The sequence below is a fragment of the Dipodomys spectabilis genome, unplaced genomic scaffold (assembly GCF_019054845.1).
Source record: "Dipodomys spectabilis isolate Male_0828 unplaced genomic scaffold, ASM1905484v1 ptg000125l, whole genome shotgun sequence".
NCBI classification, from domain to species: domain Eukaryota; kingdom Metazoa; phylum Chordata; class Mammalia; order Rodentia; family Heteromyidae; genus Dipodomys; species Dipodomys spectabilis.
Window position 1 is genome coordinate 149,932 of NW_024870802.1, and position 15,846 is coordinate 165,777.

General features: G+C 36.8%; 1 protein-coding gene across 1 annotated transcript in view; it reads left to right on the plus strand.

The window, feature by feature from the left end:
- Pdzd8 (PDZ domain containing 8) overlaps nt 1–15,846 on the plus strand; it is a 60,883-nt gene that overhangs the window by 38,726 nt on the left and 6,311 nt on the right. The window contains exons 3-4 of the mRNA XM_042689126.1: nt 164–266; nt 14,550–14,712. Coding sequence (XP_042545060.1) covers nt 164–266; nt 14,550–14,712 — 266 coding nt within the window. The remainder of the gene's footprint in view (nt 1–163; nt 267–14,549; nt 14,713–15,846) is intronic.

Genomic DNA, 15,846 nt, shown 5'->3' on the forward strand with positions numbered 1-15,846 from the left:
TTGCTTCACTTTTCCACTAGAGGGTGTAGCAAGTGTATGATTTAATTTTTTCAATTTCTAAAACTGTGGTAGTAATAGAATACTATAGTCTTACTATAATGATGAAGAAAATTTTTTCTTTGTAGAATTGGCGTAATAGTCTTCTTCGGTTTTTGTATTGCAGGTTACTCATTTTTGGATCCTATGACAGAGAAGCAAATGTTCATTGCACACTTGAGCTAAGCAGTGGTGTTTGGGAAGAAAAGCAAAGGAGTTCTATTAAGACGGTATTTGCATAGTTTTACATTTATTTGTATAAACTTTTTACTCTACAAGCATGTTTTTATAAATATTTCTATATTCCTAGTTATTGTTGACCCTAAGCAATTATAAATAATTATGTCTTGTTAGCAGTACATCAGTAATATAATAAATCACATGAAGCTAGTTAATATTCAGACTGCATAAGAAACAATGTATGACCAGTTTTCCTTTTAGAGTTTTAAAATTTGATTTAGATAAGGGATTAGAAGGAAATAATTTTACTAAACACCTTACAAGGCATGTGAATTCATAGCATTCATTCAAAATACATTTTCATTGATTCAAAATTCAGCAGTATGTTTTGAGTACTTATTGCTAAGCACTCTTCCTTTAGCTGAGTTAACTGAGACAAGAAGAGACTATTGCTGTGGTACTGACGGGTTGCGAGGTGGCATAGGGAAGAAAACAGAGGGAAATGAATTACACTTTATATGATAAAATGAATAAACAAAAAAAAAAAGTGAGTATTATTTCCCAGGGATAGACAAAAAAAAAAGTGAGTATTATTTCCCAGGGATAGACAAATATTACCAAGAAAGCAGGGTTATGACAAAGGAGTTAGAAGTTAAGACAAATGATGCTTTTTAGATTTGGGAAAATGGGGGAGCTCCTCTACAGAGATGGCACTGGTTCAGGCTTGCCAAAATAACAGGACAAGCTAGGTGCCAGTGGCTCACGTCTATAACCTAGCTATTCAGGAGGCTGAGATCTGAGGATCGCGGTTCAAAGCCAGCCCAGGCAGGAAAGACCATGAGACTCTTATCTCCAGTAAACCACTCAGAAAACCAGAAGTGGTGCTGTGGCTCCAGTGATAGAGCACTTGCCTTAAGCTGAAGAGCTGACAAAAATAAAGTTGAGAGAAAGAAAGAAGAAAAGGAAGAAAGAAAGAAAGGAAGGAAGGAAGGAGCAAACAAACAAACAAGACACCCAATGAAATTTGAATTTCAGGAAAACAATAACTGCTTAGTATATATATGTCTCAGAATTTCAGGGTAACAGTCAAAATGCTGCTAAGTCTTTAATGAGAAATTATGGAGTATTTTTGTGAGTGGTCCTTTGACTTTTGAATTGTTTCTAATTTCTTGATATTATAATGAGCATCTGTACTTAAAAATTGGGTGGCATAAAATTCTCTTTAGAAATTGAACTATTTTGATCATAATGAAGTCGGAAGAAATAAAATTAAACTCACAAGGGAATATGGGCTCACTCACAGGGTTTAGAGTTCTCTCTCACAAGTAGAGTGCTGGTAAATATTTTGAATATGGTAGTGACATGGTCAAAATAGAAGTATAAGCTAGATGCTGATGGCTCATGCCTGTAATCCTAGCTACTCAGGAGACTGAGCTCTGAGGATTGCAAGTCAAAGCCAGCCTGTCAGAACTGTCTCCAAGACTGTTTATCCCCAATGGACCACCAAAAAGCTATAAGTGTAAACCTGTGCCTTCAGTGGTAGAGTGCTAGCCTTGAGTGAAATAGCTAAGGGACAGTGCCCAGGCCCTGAGTTCAAGCTCCAGTGCTCACATCTTTCCCCCAAATACACAGAAGTATAAGGAAGATTTCCTTAAGCAATTTGAAGCAGTTCCTCAGAGGAATAAAACATCAGTTTGAATGTAAGTACTATAACTACATAAAAAAGCATTGTTTTGTCTGGGTAAATTTTTAACTTAAATTTGAATTGGTCATAACTTGCCATTGCTGTTGGCATTTTCAACCTCCCTTATTTTATTGCAAAGATCTCATGAGATTAGACAGCTTTAATACCTTACAGCAAAGGTTAGTAAGATTTTAATCTTGAGTCATTAGCTTAGATCTTAGCATATGTCACAGGTAGTTTTCAAGAATGAGTTCAAGATTACTAATTACATATGGTGTTGAAAATGTCAACTGTGAGTTGTTACCGACATTATACTGCAAATATCTGAATTTAATAACCCTAGGGAAGAGAATTACTGTGTGTTTTGGGGGTTTTTTGGGTCCGGTCATGGGGCCTGAACTCTAGGTCTGGGCACTGTCCCTCAGCTCTTCAGCTCAAGGCTAGCGCTCTACCACTTGAGCCACAGCGCCACTTCCGGCTTTTTTTTTTTTTTTTTTTTTTTTTTTTTTGCTTATATAGTGCTGAGGAATTGAACCCAGGGCCTCAGGCATGCAAGGCAAGCACTCTACCACTGAGCCACCTTCCCAGCCCAATTACTGTGTTTTTTAAGGCAATATAAAACATCAGGGAATAGGACTTGATACTTTGGGATACATTGCAAATTTGAGTTGAAAAATAGTGCCTTGTTAAAAAAACAAGTGAAAACCTTTGAATTTAGAAGCTGCCTTTGTGATAGACCTTCTTTACATTAAATGTTTTTTGTTTTTTTTTGTCGGTCGTGGGGCTTGAACTCTGGGCCTGGGCGCTGTCCCTCAGCTCTTCAGCTCAAGGCGAGCGCTCTACCACTTGAGCTACAGCGCCACTTCCGGTTTTCTGGTGGTTTATTGGAGATAGGAGTCTCACGGTCTCTCCTGCCCGGGCTGGCTTTGAACCGCGATCCTCAGATCTCAGCCTCCTGAGTAGCTAGGATTACAGGCTTGAGCCACCAGAGCCCGGCTACATTAAATGTTTTTAAATGGTGACATTTGTTCAGCGAATTAGTCACTAATTGTACTGTATGTGAAAAAAGAAAAAAAACTTAATTTCTTCCATAGTCTATGCTCCTTTTTAAAGCATTCCATTGCTGCAATTAAAGAGCCTAGTTTCCTTCTCCATCATTCTTAGCATCAAGTTTTGTTCTGATGATTGCGTGATGTCTAATGCACCTCTGAGTATCCATCTTTCAAGAAAAAGGATAAGATATAAGGGCAGTCTAAAGGCATATGTCAGCCAGGTTTTAATCTTACATGCTTTTCTGGAAGTTCCTCCCAGGAATTTCCACCTAACATCTCACTGGCCAGATCTGGGTCATACAACAGAATGAAATATAAAAAGACATTTTTTTTCTAAAAGTAGAAAGCAAGAGAGAAGAATGGAGTTGAGAATGGCTTTAAGTGGCCAGGCTACAAGGAAACAATTAAAGTCTATTTTTCATGGCTTTTTATTTTCAAGGAAATTTTGCCATAATTGGAATATAAGGATTAAACAAAAAAGTGTCATATGTTTCCCCCCATCCCAAAAGTTTAAATTTCATGCTTACCTGTCTTGTTCACTCAGTTAGGGCTCTCCCATTTGACCCATGCCTCCAGCCTGACTCTTTGCTCGTTATTTGTGGAGATAGGTTATTTTGAAGTCTCACAGACTTCATTTCCCAGACTGATTTTAAACTGCCATCCTCCAGATCTCATCCTCATGAGTAGCTATGATTACAGGCATGAACCACCAGCACCCAGTAAAAAAATAATTTACCACATAGCCTACATAATGCCTATTTTAAAAATACCTAAAAATGCAAGAAAAGTTTGGAGAAAACGCATATATTCATGTCAGTGCCCCACTTAACTTATTTGTAAAATAGGATGAATTAGGTACTTGTTCATTCTTTAACAATAAATAAGGAATGATTCATCAGAATTCCAAAAAATATAATAGGTATAAATAAGGGAGACAGTAGGCTTTAACAACAACAAAAACAATAGAGGACAATTTTGCAAGAGATGATTTAGCTAATGCTAAAAACGCTTACTGCACGAAAAAAAGAATTCCATTTGTGATTTAAGTCCCCTGCAGTATTCAGTTTTAGTGGTGACAGTTTACTGCATTTTCACTAAGCAATATATTTAAGGAGTTTTCACATTTTGTAAGTTTCAGGCCAAAATATTTTGTTAATAAGCTATTATGAAACAACTATGTATCCATATAAGTGGTAGTGCTGATAAGTTAATATGACATATTAACACATAGTAACCCTTCCTCCTTATCTGAGATTTCCCTTTCTAAAATTTTCAGTTACTCATAGTCATCAAGAATGGTTAGTAAATTATGATGACATGTTTTGAGAGAAGGAGGGCAGGGCAGAGACCATATTCACCTAATTTTTATTATAGCTTATCATTCTACTAATATTTTATTTGTTAATATTCATATTTTATTGTTCCTAAGTGATAAATTAATTGTTATCACTGATAGGTATGTGTGGGAAAAATATAATGCTATAAATCTGTGGTTGGGTCCCTTATGTAGTTACAGGCATTAACTGGAGATCATGGACTATATCCTCTGCAGAAAAGAAGAAATTACTTAAGTTGTTATTGTGTGTAAAGCAGACAGATTACAAAATGTCACATTAGCACACATTCTTTCAAAGAGGACCATCCCAAATCTTGACCTTTCCTGCTCCAAGTTTTCCTCACCATCAATTACAACTGGCTTTAGGCATCCAGACTAAAATAGGTTGGTTATTAGTGCATTAATGCATCATTTTCTTTCCCTCCCTCTGTTACTGTTTTTGAATATTCTGTCTGTGCCTGTCTTCTACCATTTATCCACCAAGGCACCTGATTTTTCAAACTGATTTTTCTAATCTTTGTCTGTCTTAGAATGTTTGATGCCATTTGGGAAGAAGAGAAGGCATGAAGAAAATGGGGTATGGAACTTGTGAATCTGGGGGTTGTGTGGTAGAGGAAAAGGTTTGGGGGCCAGTGTAACAAACATGTAGATGTTCTTTTGGTCTGAACAGTAAAGGGGTATAAGGAGTTTTGATTTTAAAAAAAAAACAACCAAAAACCCACAACCACTTATGTGGTTTCTTTTTGTAGTGCTGGCAATCAAACCTCGGGCCCTATGCATACTGAACATGCACTCTGCAACTGAGCCCCCTATGCATACTGAACATGCACTCTGCAACTGAGCTCATCTCTAACCCTGCTGATACTGACCATATTCCGTTTCCTTCTAGCTATCACACTCTTCATTCAGATAGCAAATACCATTTGTAAAGACCAAGATGCTTTCTGCAGTTAGAGATAGAAGGTTAAAATCCAAACAAGGCACAGAGCCCAAAGTTCAAAGCTTCTTAGCAAACTTCAAAAAAAAAATGCAAACAACATACAAAAATGCAAAAAACATAAATAAAGATGTCACTCTCAAACAGTAAACATTAATGTTAATTTCGTCCTATTTTGAAATGGAGAAGAAATTGCAGAGGAAGCTTCTGAGTCTCTTCTATAGAGTATATGGGTGAAACAGAGATAGTAGAATGGTTATCTGCTCAGTATAAAGCAAAGAAAGAACTACCTCATGTCTTATGTAGCCCAATGTGCAGGTACCAGAGATAGCTCTGGTTATGGACTATTACCTCTAATTAACCAACAAAAAGCTGGAGGTCAGGAGGTGTGCCTTATGTGGCCAACTTTGAGCCAAAAAGCCAAGCAAGAGTGAAAGGCCCTGAGTTCAAGCCCCCGTACTGACACACAAGAGGAAGGGAAGAAAAGGGGGAAGGGAGTTACTTTGGAATTGACATAGGGAAAGATTTAAAATTACAGGGAGATTTGATTTGAATGTAGAAACCTTTCACCAAGCTTCCAGTTTCTTGATGCTCCAGCTCTTGACCTTTACTAATACCATCCCCTACCCACTCCTTGTCATTCCAGTCCAGGTTGGTAGTATCTTCTTACTCTTGCTAAAATGTCTTTTCCTCCCTGTCTGCTATTCCATACTTCATTCTTCTGTCACCAATATACATTTCCATTTAAAAATCTTGTGTGTCCAAAAACTCAATTGTTTTCCCTTTCCTGATCAGTGACTATAACATCAGTCCTTATTTCCTCTGGGAAACTTGTTCTTAAGTAGTACAAATATCCCTAGTAAATACTTGTTACAATGGTATTTTCATGGTAATTTGATCAAAGTTATCTCCAACAATATCTTCCATTTTAGCAGGTACTATACTTGTCTTTGCTCTGCATATTCAATAAATGTTTCTAGGAAGACAGCCTATCAAGACTCTTTCAGACCTTCAGAGTTTTGTATGACTTAGTATACTTTTGTCTCCTCCCTGCCTTTAAGGCTCTGTCTAACCCATTTTAACCAAATAAAAATCTTAGGGTAAAGATATCCACCAAAGGAGATTCGCTGCTTAATATTACCTTTGCAAAAAACCTGGAAGGCTTTGTTTTTATTTTTTGATGGTTCTGGGATTTGAACTTCAGGCATCTCAATTACTTAGCTTTTTTGATCAATTGGCACACTACCACTTGAGCCATACTTCTACCCTGGATTTTTGCTTATTAGTTGGAGATAAAAGTTCACAGACTTTTGTGTTCAAGCTGCCATCCTCAGAATCTTAGCTTCTGAGTAGCCAGAATTACGGTTTTGAGCTGCTGACACCTGTCAAAAACATGTTTTAAAGTGAGAATCTTGGTTTATATATCTAATACTACTAATGGTATAAGTATTTCTGGATTATTAAAAGTATCAAAAGAACTTCTTAAGTATGTATGTTATTTAGTGTAGACTAAATAAAATGAATTGGTGCAATCTAAAATTATACTGGCTTTACTTCTCTTTTAGTTTTGGAGAATTTTTAAAGTCTTGCTGAGTACAACAATGTCCATATCTGCCCACATAGTGTTTATTGTTCACAAAAAGAATTTAAAAGACCTCCCTAAAGAACTCTGATTTCAAGTAAGAACATCTGAGATGGACAAACTTATAAATAAATAAAGGCTGGATACCTCAGAGTTGGCATTTGTGTGTGCTTACTTAAGGCCAGATGCCTTTCAGGTAACATTTTGGTGTGCCTATTTAGCCATTTGCCATTTACAGTTTTAATCTTACCAAAAGGAAGAGAAAGATTTAAGCAAATAAAGCTTTTTTGAAAATGTCAGTTTTTATGAAAACTCTGGTTTAGTTCAATTTGATAGTGTTTGTGAATACAGTAGGGACTCAGTGAAATTTTAACCATGTATAATGTTTTATAATTTGGCTTAGATAGACTAAATGCCTTTGAGCTTTAATAGTAAATCCTAGGCAACTTCCACTCTTAAAATTCATCTTAGTTAAAAACGGGATATTGATTTTCTTTCTGTCACAGCATTTCTTACTTTCAGGATGATTACAAAATCCGTGAAAAGAGTAGGAGCTTAATGTTAAAATACAGAGGCATAAACTCTCCAAATCAAATCAGTAAAAGGCAGTTTAGGTAGAGAAACTAAATATGAAGGATGTCATTTTATGACCCTTCATTTCAAGGGACCATGAGCTTACTGTGTACATCAAATATTGGTATTAACATAGGGATACAGTAGTATGAGCATATTGAGTACCCAGTGAGTTGCCCAAGTTGGTTTTTAACTTGTGTAGAATGAGAGCCTCTTTTGCTTCTTCCTTCTATCTCCTCAAAACTCCAGTTTTTCTGGCTTCTGCTCTCCAAAATGACTCCTTTCCTAGAAGTATCCAAAGCCACAATGATTCTATTCCATTCCCTTGACAAGGGAAATTGCCATTCACCTCTACTAAAGCTCTTTCTCTCGCCAAATCATCTTTGACTTAACCCACTGATCAGTAAACATCACTGACTACCAACTATGCCACAGGTATTGTAAAGAAGAATTAGATGGGTTTAAGGACTTTCACTAAAGTCATGTTGTCAACCTGTAGTCTAGTTAAGACTCACATCCAGCTTCAAGTCACCTAAAGAAGTATTCTGATGAGATCAACGATCATTTTAAAAGCCTCCATGGCTATATTGTCTTGGGGAGTCACTTCTGTCGCCTAGTATTTGAAGCACTCTGTAACATAGTCCAAGATTTTATTCGTGTTCTAGCTTAAAAGTTCTTTTTTAGCTTTCAAGCAGGGAAAGGGAAGAACAGCAATAGCAGTACTTAATTCGCATTCTCATTAAATTAGTCTTTTTATTTTTTCCATAAAGTATTGTCCATTTTTGCACACAAATATTAAATGTGAGTAGAGTTTATACTGGGTTTGGGGAACAGACATGTTTCCCATATGTAAATTATTTCTCACCATTGGATTGGAGTAGACAGATAGTTGGTTGGATATCAAAGTTGTTTATACATAAATATGTTCTGTACTAGAGAGATAAGAATGTCTTATTAATTGATATAAATAAGACCACTTCTAGGTAATGCATTAAACTTCTTTAAGGGTTATCCAGTGATTATTGGCTTGTGTACAGATGGCTTGTTTTCTGAATGGATGATGTGTGAGTTAGCATTCATAAATTGATTACCAGTAAGAATGTTGTTAGTACACTGAAGTAAAAAAAAAATTAAGCATCAGGAGGAAAGAAAGCCTCCTTAAGCAGATCTTTCCCATTTTTGGTAAAATTGGATTTGCTCTCCAGCACTGCCAAAATATTTTTTTTTTGATTGTTGGTTCTTACCACTATATTGTTAAGCTACATTGAATTTTACCACTATATTGTGAAACTATATCATGTTTTTCTTAACCTATTTGAAAAAACAAGTTGTAAAATACAGCATAAAGCCCAAATAAAGTGTTAAACTTCAAAGTGCAACAAAAGGTGAAATAACAACACTGAAAATACAAAACCAAGAACAATAGATTAAACAAACTCCATTCCTGCCTTTTGGTAGTCATTATAACTTTCAAACTTGAGGAAATATGTATATTTTAAGAAATGGGCTATTTCTATAAGAAAAACTTTTTTAAGGAAATTAGTGTGGGCTATTTTTCCCCATTCAAAACAACTGAAGAAGACTGCAAAAGTAAACCATAGATAGAACTAAGTTTTCATAGAACTTTATAAACATATACTCATCACATACAGAATATACATGTATATTCTTCAAAGAACAAAACCAGGTCATTTGTTTTATATCTTGCCTTCTTCATTAGTTAACACTATCCTGAGGACATGCTTCTGTGTCCATGTATATACATACTCATCCCTTTTATGTCTGAGTGATATTGCATACCTTCATTTACTTAACTACTCACTTACTTTGATAGTCATTTAGAGTTTTTTTCTATTTTTGATGGTTTAATGAAATCTGTAATTAATGTGCATATACACATACATATTTGTCCCTTAAATCATGATTTGGCACACCTTCTCCATAAATACTTCAGGCACAACTACTTGATTCTGCTGTTTAATTTCTAATGCTGCTGTGGACAATACGTTGACAAATGCGCATGCTTACTTTCTAATAAAAATCAACCCATTGGTTATAACTTGCTGATTTAAATAGTTCCTTTATGGAAGTGGCGCTGTGGCTCAAGCGGTGGAGCGCTTGCCTTGAGCTGAGGAGTGCAGGGATAGTGCCCAAGCCTAGAGTTCAAGCCCCATGACCGCCAAAAAAAAAAAAAAAGTTCCTTTATATGCAAAAATAACAGGCTAATAATGATACTTTCAAACTTCATTCCCAGTAGGATGAGATAATATTATGCCAGGGTTAATTGTTAATTTTCTAACTTGATCATTATAATATGATTATGTAAGAGAATAGTTTTGTCAGGAAATACTCCAATATTTGGACAAAAGGAGCATACAAAATATTTTTCAAATGATTCAGGGGAAATATGACAGAGAAAACTAATGTAAAATGTTTGTCAGAAAATAAGGATTAAGAGATAAAGTGGAAATCTTTGTTAAGTTTTTGCAACTTTCTATTAGCTTAAAATTATTTCAAGATAAAAAAGTTGTTTATCTTAGCAGACATTAGTTGTACAAGGGGGTAGAGAACGCATTGTGACACGTCCTTCCATACTCAGATCAGAGCCAGCCCAGGCAGGAAGTTCTGTCAGACTCCTATCTCCAACAAACCACCAGAAAACCAGGAGTAGAACCGTGGCTCAAATTACTAGAACACCAGCCTTGAGCAAAAGAGCTCAGTGATGGTGCCAAAACCCTGAGTTCAAGCTCCACAACTGACATACACAAACAAACAAACAAATACTTTAAAAAAATTAATGCTATCTTTGGTTGGTGCCTGTGGCTCACACCTGTAATGCTAGCTAATCAAGAGACTTAAGATCTGTGGATTTGGTAGGAAAACACCCAGAAAAGTCCTTGAGACTCTTATTTCCAATTAACTACCAAAAAAGCTGGAAGTAGAGCTGTGGCTCAAGTGGGAAAGTGCTAGTCTTGAACAAAAAAGCTCAGGGACAACATCCAGGCTCTGAGTTCAAGCCCCTAAAAGTCTTCTGCTTCCTGAGTAAGGTATGAATCACCCTGCAGAAGTGGAGTAATACTATGTAAAGGTAAAGGCTCCTTGGTGATTCAGAATAAAGCTTATTTCTGTTTGACAAAGGAATAAAAAAGAGCAAGAGTGTGCCACTTACTTCTTCCATAACCTCAACCTTTGCTTGCTTTTCTTGGCTTTTTGTTTCAACAAATTTAAATTTGTTTCAACTCAAAACAATAGAGACTTCAATCAGATCTAAAAAGGAAAAATAAAGAAACCTGAGTTTTTTTTGTAAGGCAATCATTGAAATGTTAATTAGATTCCTATCAGCCTTTTGAACTTCCTCAAAGGATCATTGTTAATTCCTTAGATCTCTATATTAGTTGTACTTGTGTAATGGAGTTTACTTTTTCAGTGTATTTCTAGATCTTGTCTCTTTGTGACCAAAGAATGAAGTCCCAATTTATCAGTTGCTTTAAAGACTTGTTATCCGATGGCCGAGCTAATATTTTTTTTTGCGGGGAGTGGTGGGCAGTGCTGGTGTTTAAACTCTGGACCTTGAACTTCTTAGGCAGGCATTCTACCACTGAATCTCACTTCTAGCCTTTTTTGGGGGGAAGGGGGGTTGTTTTGCTTTGGAGGGTTTTTTTGTTTGTTTGTTTGACCCTACTTGTTTTTTGAGATAGGATTTTACTTCCAGTCCCAGGATTTCTCTTGAAGTACAGTCCTTCAGGTTGTCTCATGAACTTTTCTGCCCAGGCCAGCCTTGAACTATGATCCTACACTGATCTCAGCCTCCCAAGTAACTAGAATTGCAAGCATGAGCTACTGGTACCTGGTTGCCAAGCTGGTATTCTGTTTTGAGGAGCCTTCCTTCGATTTTTACCCAGAAGTCTTAAGGGAAAATTATGCAAGTGTCTATATTATGCTAGACATCTGTGCCCAGTTTCATTTGATTGTGACAAAAACTGTGTGGTAAATAGGGTTAACTTCTTTGCTGTGGTGGTTTTGATATGGCTTCAATATGTCTCCAAAGATTGTTATGTTGTAAACTTGGGTCTCCATTTTGGCAATGTGGAGATGATGAACTTTTAAGACATGGGTCCTAGTGAGGAGTCCTTAGGTCATAGAGCTGCCTTCAGAAGGCATTGGGGTAACTCCCAAGTGACTCTGTAATTTGCAAGTGGGGGAGCCCAGCCCCTGAATCATACTCTGGCTTCCTGTTTGGCTATGTGATCTTTATCCTACACATGTTCCCACTATAAGGAATATCTACTCTGGGGTCCTTACCAGAGGCTGATGCCAGTGCCCAGATGCTTTAAACCTCCCAACTGAACTCATTAAACCTCTCTTAAGGGAGGGGACAGTTCTGAGGTTTGAACTCAAGGTTTCTTTCCCTCCCTCCCCCCCTCTCTCTTTCTCTCTGTCTCTCTGTCTCTCTGTCTCTCTCTCTCGTCAGTTGTGAGGCTTGAACTCTGGGCCTGGGCACTGTCCCTGAGCTCTTCAGCTCAAGGCTAGTGCTCTACCACTTGAGCCACAGTTCTTCTTCCGGTTTTCTGGTGGTTAATTGGAAATGAGAGTCTCATGGACTTCCCTGCCCGGGCTGGCTTTGAATCAAGATTCTCAATCTCAGCCTTCTGAGTAGCTAGAATTACAGGTGTGAACACCAGCTCCCAGCTCTTATTTCTTATTAGTTAGCAGACCATTTCCCCTTACTTAGCTTGCAAGTTTAAGAACTGTTGTAGTTTATACCTTTATGAATTAAACTTTAATGAAAGGTCTTTGAGAAGTCCTATGGAAGTTGTTAGAAGTGTTTTTTTTGTTTGGGAGTTTTTTTGTTTTGTTTTGTTTTTTGCCAGTTCTGGGCTTGAACTCAGCTTGGGCACTGTCCCTGAGCTTCTTTTGTTCAAGGCTAGTGGTAGAGACACTTGAGCCACAGTGCCACTTCTGGCTTTCTCTGTTTATGTAGTACTGAGGAATCGAACCCAGGGCTTCATGAATGCTAGGCAAGCACTCTACCACTAAGCCACAATCCCAGCCGTTAGAAGTTTTTTATGCCGAGAAATAAAAGCAAGATAGCTGTCCTGTATTTTAGAGTTGTTCTTTCTTATAGCTGATTCTCTACCACTTGAACCATGACTTTAGTACAATTGTACTTTTTATGAAAAAGATGGTGTAATCACATGTGTATTTATATGAACCTTCATAGCTGCTAAGAGAGTTCCAAAGAAGGCATCTAATAGATAATCTTTATTCTGTAAGAATGATAGAACTGATGGAAGATGATCAAGAACCATGTGCCTTGGAAGCAAAGTATAGATTGTAAGCAGTTGAGGGTCCGGTGAAATATTTTAGCTTGGAAATATTTTAGTTTGCATCTTTTTTTTTCCTTTTCTGGAAATGAACCCAGGATGTTGTACTTGCTATGCAAGTACTTTGCCACTGAGCTACATACCAGCCCTAGCTTGTACCTTTGATGATGGTAAAACAGCCAGTGCTTAGACATAGATTGATAACAGGATGATCATTCAGAGACTCCTTATTTCATTTCTCTATGGTTTTTTTTTTCCATTCTTGAACCTACAAGGTTTTTTTTTTAAACATCTTGGAATTATGGTTTATAGAAATAACATTGTAAACAGAAATTGAGTAAGACCTAACAATTCTCATTAAGCTAGATGTTTCTTGTATTACCTTATGCCTAGTGTGTTTGGAAGGAAAGAGAATAAAGATGAATAAGAACATACGCTTTTTCTTGTGACTCATTTAACCTAATATAGATTGAGTTAGGGAGCACATCTCTAAAGGATAGGGATAATAAACTAGGTAATCTAGCCTACATCTTCAACAACCTTATTGCTTCCCATTGAGAAGTCATAGACATAAGAAAAATATTGAAGACATGGTATTTTATTTTAATCAGTGTTTTGAATGAGAACAAATAGTATATTTTTTAATTGACAGATGATGTTAATCTGGGGATCTATATTACTGATAAATTGGGTGATAGGTAACATTTATTTGAAAAACAATGATCTGAGTCCATTTGAACAGGGTACCATATTAATTGCTAATTCTAGAAAATGTAAACAAACTCTTTTCCTTTACTTCCCTCCAAACAAGAAAGTTAAATAATACAGTAACCCTTTCAAATCTTCAGAGAACTAGTTCCTCCCCGACTCAGCCAGCAGATGCTTAAGTTCCTTAATATAAAATGGCATAATATTTACACATAACCTATGCATATCTCCTGTGTGCTTTAAATGATCTCTAAATTGCTTAGAATAATAGTAAATGCAATATAATTTTCATACTGTGTTGTTTAAAATATAATGACAAGGAGAAGTTCATACATGTTTGACACAGATATATTTTTGGAACATTTTTTATATATTACTGGTTGAATATGTAGATTCAGAAAGACCAGTTATATACCATTCAAAGTGGTTTCTAGCTGGGCGCCAGTGGCTTACACCTGTAATCCTAGCTACTCAGGAGGCTGAGATCTGAGGATTATGGTTCAGAGCCAGCCTAGGCAGAAAGTCCATGAGACGCTTATCTCTAAATACCAAAAAAACAGAAATGGAGCTATAGGTCAAGCTATAGAGTGCTAGCCTTGAGCAAAAAGAACTCAGGGACAGTACCCAGGCCCTGAGTTGAAGCCCCAGGGCTAGCATTAAGCAAACAAAAAAAAGTGGTTTCCAAAGCACATCTAATGATGTAAGTTATTTTTATTGTATTTGAAGAAAGCAAGATACAGATTTATATTCAACATATATGATTATATTCACAATGTCAGCTTTGAGACAACTCAATTTTATTTTATATATATGAGAAAACAGAAAATATTACAGTTTTAAAGCATGTTTGCAAGTGGTTTTCTTTTCATTTTGCCTGTTTATTTCCAAATTTTCTACAGAGAGCATGGATCTTTAATAAGTCACATTGAAGACTTTCACTTTTTGATGGCTTACCTGTAGCCTAAGAGTTTATCAGTTTATATTGTTGCAGTGATTTCATCTTTTGTCTGTAACTATAGTCATCACATTGTACAAAAGTCACCGTCAGCTGTGGTGTTCTCAGTGTGTACTGTTACCTCACTCCACTGCTACAAATTCATTGGATCTGTTTTTATGTTTTTTTACCCTTTATCAAAGGTTGAATTGATAAAAGGGAATTTACAAAGTGTTGGACTTACACTTCGTCTTGTTCAGTCAACTGATGGGTATGGTGGACATGTCATAATTGAAACTGTGGCCCCAAACTCACCTGCTGCAATTGCAGATCTTCAGCGTGGAGATCGACTCATTGCCATTGGAGGTAATTATGCCAATATGTGCTATACTTTACATATATAGAGAAACTAAATGTAGAATTTGTCATCTCTTCCTGCTTCCTTATTTCTATACCATGTTACTTTTTGTTGCTGTTACTTTTATAAGGAAAGAAAGCAATAAGCGTAGTGTGGTGCCTTAAACCTATAATCTTAGCTAGGAGGCAGGGATTGAAGTTTGAGGCCAGACTAGGAAAAAAGGTTTCAAGACTCCATCTCAACCAATTGCTGTGCTGAGTGAATTGGATCTGTCATCCCCAGAGACATAGGGAAGTACAAGTAACAGGATTGCATTTCAGGCTGGCCTGGGCATAAGACGACTCCCTCCTCTGAAAAAAAAAAAAAAAACAATAGAAAATAGGGCTTGAGTAGGTAAAGCACAAGCCTAGCAAGCATGAGGCCCGGAGTTCAAGCTCCAGTATACAAAACAAAATAAAAAATACTAAACTAAGCAAAAATCTGAAGAAAATTTAAAATGTTCAAATTTGTCACTTTAGTTTTGTTATACTATAAATACTTTCAGGCCACTGTGTAATTTTCCTTCCCATCCCACCTTCTCTATATTTTTGTTGACTGTGAAAGTCGACCATCACCCTTCTGTACCACAACCTCTATCACCACTCTGAGCCTAAAATCAGCAGTATTAACACTTGTACCCACATTGGTTCAGACAAGAGAGGCGGGTTATTTGCTTGAATTTGTATGCCTAAGCAGTAGGGCTGAACTATGCACAGCTGTGAGAGCAGTGCACAGCTTGAAGTACCTACCCACCCATTGTAGTAGGCTAGTCTAGAGATGTCATCAACACGTGATTAGTCACAGCTGACCTTTTAAAGGCACTGTGATGTGTTCCTCCACAGCTCAGACAATAAATAAGGTAGAGCAGTTCCCAAATCAGAGAGCATTATCAATGGTAACATGTCACTGAAACTTGTCTTTGACTCAAATCCATTGTAACAATAAAATAGTAAAGAATGATTTAGTTATACACTTACAGCTCAACTAAGATAGTATTTTCACATAGACATCCCTCTGATCATGGCACAAAACAGGGCTTCTGTCACTTTCATGTATATTCCAGTTACCCAGCCTTGGTATTCAAAAGGGTGTTCCAGTTCAGA